This window comes from Aphanomyces invadans (genome assembly GCF_000520115.1).
Source record: "Aphanomyces invadans strain NJM9701 unplaced genomic scaffold supercont1.3, whole genome shotgun sequence".
NCBI lineage: Eukaryota > Oomycota > Saprolegniomycetes > Saprolegniales > Verrucalvaceae > Aphanomyces > Aphanomyces invadans.
The window spans coordinates 1,852,729-1,861,777 of record NW_008580148.1 but is presented as its reverse complement, the minus strand read 5'-3'; the positions used below and the strand labels follow the sequence as shown (position 1 = coordinate 1,861,777).

The following is a 9,049-nucleotide window of genomic DNA, read 5'->3' as shown; positions in this document are numbered from 1 at the left end:
ATGATCTTCAACACGTTTGTGTTCTTGCAGCTCTTCAACGAGATCAACGCCCGCCGCATCCACGACGAGCTGAACGTATTTGAAGGGATCTTTGCCAACCAACTGTACTTGGGCATTTCGGTCGTGCAATTGGTGCTGCAGGTGCTCATCGTCCAGTTCGGGTCGCTCGCATTTAACTGTGTCGCGTTGACCGGGACTCAGTGGATCATTTGTCTGGCGATCGGCGCGATGTCGTTGCCGATGGGGCTCTTTCTCCGCTGCATTCGTTTGCCTGCCTTTTTTACAATCTGCCAAGAAGCGGAACCTGTCGTCCTTGTTCCCACGGTCCGCACCAAAGAATTGTGGATCCGCGGCTTCAAGCGTCTGCGCACCCAAATCCGCGTCGTTCGTGCGTTCAAGCGGTCGCTGTCGCAGCGCAAGCTCACACATTACGAGTAGGAAACGTCTCTCGGGTATTTACAAGGAATAGACTTGATTTTCATCGGTCCCGCTGCATTCGTGTTGGTGGACCATGGCGTGGCTATCCCTTACGCCACCGAGCACCTCGCAACACCCTGTGAGAGTTATCGCTGCTTGTGTGATGGATCGCAGAGGTACAGCAACGGATGGGATGCACGTGCACATCGTGCATGACGAGTTGAGCGCACGTCATGTTGGCCTTCGCACGCGGGTGTCGCTCGCGCTCGTCGCCCTACTACACTATTCGTCGAACGACGTCCTTGGTAACGCATCCTAGTGCCGTGGGGAAAGCATGTCGCGGCCACAACCCCTTCCACGTCGTGGATGGGGCGGCTGAACTGGAAGAAGCGTCATTGAATCCGCAAACCCACGGACGCGCGCGGCAGCGGCACGGCGGCGGCTCACGTGGTTGAAGGTGCTGGGAAATCTTTTCACTCGATATGAAGGTCACGGATTGGATGAAATCATTCCGTATACCCATTTGGATTGGCTAAAATTGAGATTTCGTGGGTTGCAGTCACCAATAGGTGGCCGGAACAGACTCTCCAATACAAAAATTCATATATTTCTCGTGGCCACTCTCTCGACGACAAGCCTGGAATCTGAGGCGCGCCGTCTTTGCCCCACCTCACTTCCTTTCTTCGTTGCTGGCGCCGATACGCCATGGCACCGACGACCCAGGAGCTGAGCAAGCTCGTTGAGACGAAGAAAGAGCATGCTGCGGCAGCGCTGGAGAAGGTTGGGGGCGTTGAGGGCGTTGCCCGGAGCTTGAACGTCACGTTGGAGCATGGCCTCGACTCGAAAAATGCCGCCGACCTCGCCGCCCGCGAAGCGCAGTACGGCAAAAACTACATCGAGGCGGAGAAACCGCTCACATTGTTTCAATTGATGTGGCAAGCGTTCAATGATTTAACCATTATCGTGTTGACGTGTGCCGGGACGATTTCCCTCGTCCTCGGGTTCATCCCCATGCCCAAGTCGTCGTCTGCGGCGGTAGAAGCTGCTCCTGATGACTCGGAATCGACGTGGATCGAAGGCGCGTCCATCTTGTTTGCCGTGCTCATCGTGACGTTCGTGACCGCCATCAACGACTACCAGAAAGAACAACAATTCCGCGCATTGAACGCCGTCAAGGAGGACGAGAAGATCAAGGTCATTCGCAACGGCGTGCCGGCTGAGGTGAGCAAGTTCAGCTTGGTCGTGGGGGACATTGTCCGCGTGGACTTGGGCGACATCATCCCGGCGGACGGGCTCGTGTTTGACGAGAGTGACCTAAAGCTGGACGAAAGCGCCATGACGGGCGAGTCGTTTTTGATCAAGAAGGACCGCAAGGAAAATCCATTCTTGCTGTCCGGTACCAAGGTGATGGAAGGCGTCGGGAAGATGCTCGTGGTCGCAGTCGGCGAGAACTCGCAGTCGGGACAGATCACTCAGTTGATCGCGGGCAAGGGACCATCTACGAAACCTACTTCTCCCAAAGCCGCGTCCGAGTCGACGCCGTTGCTTGCCAAAACGACTTCTGCTGCTGAGGAAGTGCCAGACGACGAGCACGACGAAGTTGTGTCCCCGCTGCAAGGCAAGCTCGACAGTTTGACCATGATGATCGGATCCATGGGAGTGTACACGGCGTTGTTTGTGTTCTTGGCCATGGTGGTCCGCTTCTCGGTGGTCAAATTCTGGATTCACGGCGAGCCCTGGAGCAACGAGTTCCTCAAGGATTACTTGAACCACTTCATCCTCGGCGTGACGGTGCTGGTGGTGGCGATTCCAGAAGGCTTGCCCCTGGCCGTCACCATCGCCTTGGCATTTTCCGTCAAGAAAATGCTCAAGGACAACAACCTGGTGCGCCACCTGGACGCGTGCGAGACGATGGGCAGCGCCACGACCATTTGCTCGGACAAAACAGGCACCCTCACCACGAACCGCATGACCGTCATGGAGTGCTACCTCGGCCAGCATGAGTTCACGTCGGTTGGTCCTCTCCGTGTACAAGCGAGCGCCGACACGAAAGACATTTTGTGCAAATGCATCTGTCTCAACTCGACGGCCGAGATCCTCCCGCCCAAGCACGTCGGCAGCCAGCCCGAGCACACGGGCAACAAAACCGAGTGCGCGTTGCTCCAGCTCGCCGCCGACTTGGGCGTGCAATACGCCGACGTCCGCAAGGAGACGGAACTGTTGCGCATGATCACGTTCAGCAGCGCCAAGAAGCGCATGTCGGTGGTCGTGCCGCTGTCCGACTCCAAGGTCCGCATCTTCACCAAGGGGGCGAGTGAAATCGTGTTGGGTTTGTGCACGTCGCAGCTCCACTTGGACGGCACCACGTCCGAATTCACGACTGCCGACAAAGCCAACGTCAACTCGACCGTGATTGAAAAGTTTGCCGAGCAAGCGTACCGCACCTTGTCCTTGGCGTACCGCGATGTGGACGTCACCGCCGACGAGATCAAGGACCCGTCGCAATGGTCAGACGACGACATTGAGAAAGACTTGACGTGCATCTGCATCGTCGGGATTGAAGACCCCGTGCGCGAAGAAGTGCCCGAGTCGATTCGCCAGTGCAACCGCGCTGGCATTGTCGTGCGCATGGTGACGGGCGACAACATCGCGACGGCGAGGTCCATTGCGCTCAAGTGCGGCATCTTGACCCCCGGGGACAAGTCGATCGTCATGGAAGGCGCGACGTTCCGGGCTCGCGTGCACGATGCCAACGGCAACTTTTTACAAGACGAGTTCGATAAGATCTGGCCAAACTTGCGCGTGCTGGCTCGGTCCAGTCCCAAGGACAAGCATACGTTGGTGACAGGTTTGATTCAATCGGACGTCAAGGCGTATGGCCCGCAGGTGGTGGCCGTGACGGGGGATGGCACGAACGACGCGCCGGCGCTCAAGAAGGCGGACGTCGGGTTCGCGATGGGCATTTGCGGCACGGCGGTCGCCAAGGACGCGTCGGACATCATCCTCATGGACGACAACTTTCGGTCCATCGTGAGCGCGGTCAAGTGGGGCCGCAACGTGTACGACTCGATCGCCAAGTTCCTCCAGTTCCAGCTCACGGTCAACTTGGTGGCCATCACAATCGCCATTGTTGGCGCCGTCTTCTTGGAGGAATCTCCATTGACCGCGATCCAGTTGCTGTGGGTCAACTTGATCATGGACACGTTTGCGTCGCTGGCGCTGGCCACCGACAGCCCGACGCAAGCCATGCTCGAGCGCAAGCCATACCCGCGCACGATGCCGCTCATTTCGGGCCGCATGACCAAACATATTCTGGGTCAGGGCATGTACCAGTTGGCCGTGCTTGTCACGCTCGCGTTTGCCGGCGACAAGATTCTCGGCATCCCATCCGGTCGTAAGTACGAACGCGAGTCGAGTGAGCCATCGGTGCACTACACGATCATCTTCAACACGTTTGTGTTCTTGCAAGTGTTCAACGAGATCAACGCCCGCCGCATCCACGACGAACTGAATGTGTTTCAAGGGATCTTTGCCAACAAGTTGTACGTGGCGATCTCGGTATTTCAAGTCGTCATGCAAGTAGTGATCGTCCAGTTCGGGTCGGTTGTGTTTGGATGCCACGCGTTGGACTCGACCCAATGGGCCATCTGCGTCGGGCTTGGTGCGATCTCGCTGCCCCTCAGCGTCGTCCTTCGGCTGATCCCTGTGCCCGTCGCCCTCGGATTCGAACCGGAGAACCAACCCCACGCCGCCCACGACGCATTCGTCCGCGGCGTGACCCGTGTGCAGACGCAAATTCGCGTCGTCAACGCTTTCAAGCGCCCGTTGGTTCAGCGCCGCAACTCGGTCCTCGCGACCGCTTAACGTGTCCTCCGTCGACCTCTGCCATTCGCGAGATAACATTGTTAGAATACATTATGTGCATCATCATCCACCATGGGACTATGGTTCATATCCCGGCGTCGACGAGACTGGTGCAACGCGCGGACATGCCATGCGCCTGTGGTCTCTCCGCCCCCCATGCGCAGCCGATGTCAGCCGCACGATGTGATCCGCCGGGCGATGCTGTACATCTCGGACGTGACGTTGCGCAAGACCAACTTTGTCGATGGCAAAAATAGACGAAACCACTCCGAGGATGCTGGCCGGTCTATATTAAGGGTCAGTACTGGTCGAGCTTTCGACGCCGCGGCGGAGACCCGTGCGACGCCTGCGCTTGGACCTGCCAGCCACTTGCGACATCACATGGCCGACTTTGGCGACTTGGACGACTTTAACGAGCACGAAGTGCAAGGGCGCCCGATCAAAGCGTACAAGAACGGATGCTTTGACAATCCAAAATGTGCGAGTCATGCCGGGCTGGTCGGGACACTGACCAACCTGTCTAGCGCTGTTTGTTCAACTGCACTGGTCCTGGGACGACTTTTTGTGCTCTTGCTCCCAGCGCCTCGAGATGGTCCCGATGGCATCGCGTGTGTTTAATTCGGACGGTACTCGACTCGTTCGGACGTAATAACTCCACGGGTTGCTTGGGTTGTGGCGTAGGCGTTGAAATCGACGATCTCATGTGCATTGAAGAAGGCGACATGCTGTTCTTCTCGGCGGGCGCGCCATTCAAGATTCCCGGCAACGACGACCATACCAACACGGAAGAGTTGGGCGCTGGCGGCGTTGTCGGGGGCTACCGAGTCACGTCGCTGTTGGGTCGCGGTGGATTTGGCGAAGTACGTCGGTCGCCGTCCCGTTGTCTTGCCGTAATCGGTCGAGGCAGGTTCGGTTGGGCATCCATCAACTCACGAGCGAAAAAGTGGCGCTCAAGTTCATTTTGAAAAACGAGATGGGGTCCCTTGGTGACGTCGAGCGCACGACGACCGAGATTCAGTGCCTCACGGTGTCGATAGCGTTCGACCGCCGCCGCCTCGTGACGTGTTCGTGCGTAGGCGCTCAACCACCCGAGCATCATCAAGTTGATCCGCGTATTTAATGAACCGAACCACGTCGTGCTCGTGTTTGAACTCTTGGAAGGGTACGTTTGCCGATCGTCGGCGGTGATGGCCTCACGGATCGACAGCGGCGACTTGTTTCACCACTTGGCCCAGTTGCCCCCGGGAGGGCTGTCGGAGGAAGAAGGAGCGCTTGTGTTTTCCCAGATCCTTGCCGGCGTCGGTTATGCGCACAACCAGCACATTTGCCATCGCGACCTCAAGCTCGAAAACATTTTGCTGCAAAAGTACGCCGCCGCCGTCGCCCTTGTGTGTTGTTGTCGTGATGTTGGTGTGTGCGTCCATGCAGCAAATGCGACCTCAACAGCGTCAAGATTGCCGACTTTGGGCTGAGCGACTTTTACCGACCTGGTGCGTTGGACGGCCGTGCATGGAGCCCGCGATCATGGCGACGACGTAGGTGCGATGGCCAAGACTACATGCGGATCGATCTCGTACTTGCCGCCAGAGGTGTTTCGAGGCACGTCGAACGCAGGTAGACGACTGGACGTGGTGTTGTTGTGTTGCTGAGTATCGTCAGGTCCGCCGCTGGATGTGTGGAGTCTCGGCGTGATTCTGTTTGCGATTGTGTGCGGGCGGCTTCCGTTTGAAGGGTCGGATTTGAAAGGGTCGAACCGGCCGCGGGAAAACGTGATTCGAAATCGCATCATGCGCGCGCAGTACAAGCTGGACGAGCACTTGAGCGCCGACGTGACGGGTGCGTCCTCTAACACCACCGTCGTCGTCGGTCACGGCACATGCGTGTTTGTAGATTTGATCCAAAAGATGCTGAAACTCGACCCGATCGAGCGCGCGACGATACCCGACATCTTTAGCCATCCATGGATCCGTGGCAAGGCCGGATCGGCCGGGCTCGATTCATTGACGATCCTGGCATCGCCCATCAAGGACGGCGACGACGACGCGGACGGGTGTGAGTCGTTTACGCTCAAGAAGGACTTGCTACCCACGACTACTACGGACACAACGTCGATGCCACGGTCCGAGGACGTCAAGGGGCGAGGCGGCGCTGTACCGCTTGTTCCGCCGCTGGCCACCCTCGTCCCGCAGTCGCCCCCCTCGACCGTCGTCTCCCATTCACACAGCACTTCCAAGCGCAATGTACGAGGCCACGACGTCCAGAAACACAAGAGCCCGAGGGCCACCACAGGCGGCACGACAATTCCGCCCATCAACACGTCCAAAGGATCGGACAAACACGTGGATAAGCACGGAACGAGTGGCGGGCAATCGCCTGCCAATGCCAAGCGGGGCTCCGTCGGCAACTCCAAAGAACCAACGGCGCAGGTGCTGACCCCGAAAGACGGCAAGAGCAGAACGCGGGTGCCGCCCGTGCACCCCATGACGCCGGACGACCGGAATGCCTCGACGAAAGCCAAACGACGGCCAAGTCTCAACGACCCCAAGCTCATGGAAGCCCTTGATCCGACCCTCCACTGACCCCACACGCCACGACGCTCTCGTAGACACTTGTGGATTCACCGTCCCGCTCCATTCGTTCTGCTTTGCCTTGACGCCGCCAGCATGCCACGCGTTGTGGCCATCTCGACCGTTCATGAAGGAATGGGTTACAATAACAAGGGGATTACAAAAACCCTGGACTGACCACACCGTCGCGCCGGGACGGATGCATTGGGGCTTGGCTGGGGTATTGTACGCTGTACGCCATGGGTGGTGGAGCCATCATGTGGATGGGCTGGGGGTGCGGAAGCATGGGCTGAGGCATCATCGTGTGCTGGGGGTGTCCCATCACGTGGGGCTGGTGTATCGGCGGGTACGATGGAGGCGCCATCATGTGAGGCAATGGCTGGGGAGGGTGGGCGTTGCCAGAGCTGGCTTTGAGTTGGTCCAGCGAACGGGTGTCCGCTGGCGCCATGTTCGCCTTGGCAGCCGCCGACACTTCCGACGACAGGCGCAAGTCCACCAAATTGCTTCCTGGCACAACAAAGCCAGCGGGAGGTTGCTGTTGGGGCTGTCGTTGAGGTTGTTGCTGAAGTTGCTGAGGCTGCTGTTGGAATGGTTGAGATTGCTGGTGAAATTGCTGAGATTGTTGGTGAAATGGATGAGGTTGCTGATGAAGTTGCTGAGGTTGCTGGAGAAATTGCTGAGGGTGTGGGGCACCAAAATGGTCTTGCTGTTGTTGGGGAGGAGGTTGAGGGGCATCCAGAGGGTCGAAAGAGAGCCCGGCCAATTCTGTCGAAACAATCTGTCAGAACCATCGTCTAGAGCGGAATACGTACGATCGATGGTTGACAATGGCTTGGGCGCTTCAAAGACAGCAGCAGTCGTGGGCGGCGTGGGTGCGATCGTGAGGGACTCGACGCCGAGAAGATCCACAACTTCCGAGGCAGGGGCGGCCTTGTCCCCCTTCTTCCCGGCCTTTTTCTTACTTGCTTTCTTGGGGTCGGCTCCGGAAGGCGCAGCGACTGCGGCCAATTTGGATGCGTCCAGCGCATATGAATACGCTTTCTTGGACACATTCGCCACAGTTTTCTTGGTCTTCTTCTTGTCCTCCGGCGCCGATTCCGTGGACGCATCGCTTTCCGATAGCACAGCGACCTGCTTCTTGGTGGATGAAGTCTTCTTCGTTGCTTTCTTCTTGGATTTGGTGTCCATTTCGCTGTCGTCGTCCTCGGAGGAAGCAATGACCTCGGGTTTCTTGACGGCTTTAGAGCGCACTTTAGTCGACTTTTTCTTGACATCGCTGTCTTCCGATGACTCTTCGCTGTCATCATCGTCATCATCGTCGCTGTCGGACGAAGTGGCGGGGCGGCGCGAAGACTTGGACTTGTGTTTCTTGTTGTTGCTCAACGACTTGGACGTTTTGCCAGATTTCTTGTGTGTGGGCAAAGGGCCTGACGAAGCGCTTGCGCTGTACGACGACGGGTTGTCCGAGTACGTCGATGTGGGGCGATACGAGTCAGAGTACTGACCGGGACGCTCCGTGGCAAAATCGTTCTGGTACCCGCCCGCGTTGTACGAGCTGTTCGAGTAGCTCGACGAGTTGCCGCCAGGGCGTGCGTTGTTTCGGATCTCAGCCATCCAATTTGCGCGTCCGTCATTCATCGTTCGCTGGTTATCAGGGATCGTGTTGTGGGACCGAGTCGCAAGTTGCAACACCTTTTCGCCCAACCACTGGCCGTTGCTGACAATGCGGCTCTTCCAGTCGTCATCGTTCGAAGAGCCACCGCGACTGGAACCACCTCCAACACCGTAGCTATTGAAGCCGCCACCTTGATGGTGGCCGCCGCCTTCCATGCTCTGCTGCATCCACATGACAGTCGGACGATTTTTGCAAGTGGAGGTGGCGCAAGGCCCATGGGAAAATCGAACATCGACCGAATTAAAATACACATACACTACTTGAGTTTTCTATGTGATAATAAAATAGTTCTAATCATCTGTCGAAGACGTTGACCCCTCGAATAAAATTAAATGACTGTCTTGGAATATCACCTGTATTTTGTATAGACTAATTTCAGATTCACCAATAAAATTGTCCTTCCACATTTCCGCCCTATCCCATCTGTGTGCTGTTCTGTCATGGCTGGGGGAGGGCAGACGGCATCGAGCAACTCAACTCGCTCCCGTTGCCGAGCATGCATCCACGTCGTTCTAGTTGTATCACA

General features: G+C 57.3%; 3 protein-coding genes across 3 annotated transcripts in view; all 3 read left to right on the top strand.

Moving 5' to 3' along the window:
* Positions 1–438, top strand: part of H310_02243 (hypothetical protein) — a gene marked incomplete at both ends in the record, with an annotated part of 4,382 nt that extends 3,944 nt beyond the window's left edge. The window contains one exon of the mRNA XM_008865686.1: positions 31–438. Within this exon, the coding sequence (XP_008863908.1) occupies positions 31–438 (408 nt within the window). The remainder of the gene's footprint in view (positions 1–30) is intronic.
* A 605-nt stretch (positions 439–1,043) lies between these two features.
* On the top strand, positions 1,044–4,509 carry H310_02242 (calcium-translocating P-type ATPase, PMCA-type). Its single transcript, XM_008865685.1, has one exon. The coding sequence runs from the start codon at positions 1,123–1,125 to the stop codon at positions 4,279–4,281; it is 3,159 nt and encodes a 1,052-aa protein (XP_008863907.1). The 5' UTR covers positions 1,044–1,122; the 3' UTR covers positions 4,282–4,509.
* A 16-nt stretch (positions 4,510–4,525) lies between these two features.
* H310_02241 (hypothetical protein) lies at positions 4,526–8,714 on the top strand. Its single transcript, XM_008865684.1, has 9 exons — positions 4,526–4,759; positions 4,806–5,141; positions 5,189–5,308; positions 5,358–5,443; positions 5,489–5,647; positions 5,710–5,771; positions 5,821–5,895; positions 5,941–6,117; positions 6,172–8,714. Exon 9 carries the CDS (start codon positions 6,781–6,783, stop codon positions 8,350–8,352), a length of 1,572 nt encoding a protein of 523 aa, XP_008863906.1. The 5' UTR covers positions 4,526–4,759; positions 4,806–5,141; positions 5,189–5,308; positions 5,358–5,443; positions 5,489–5,647; positions 5,710–5,771; positions 5,821–5,895; positions 5,941–6,117; positions 6,172–6,780; the 3' UTR covers positions 8,353–8,714.
* The last annotated feature ends 335 nt before the right edge of the window (positions 8,715–9,049 follow it).

Coding starts and splice junctions, on each gene's coding strand:
- H310_02242 (XM_008865685.1), top strand. CDS start 1,123: ATGGCACCGACGACCCAGGAGCTGAGCAAGCTCGTTGAGACGAAGAAA.
- H310_02241 (XM_008865684.1), top strand. CDS start 6,781: ATGCCTCGACGAAAGCCAAACGACGGCCAAGTCTCAACGACCCCAAGC.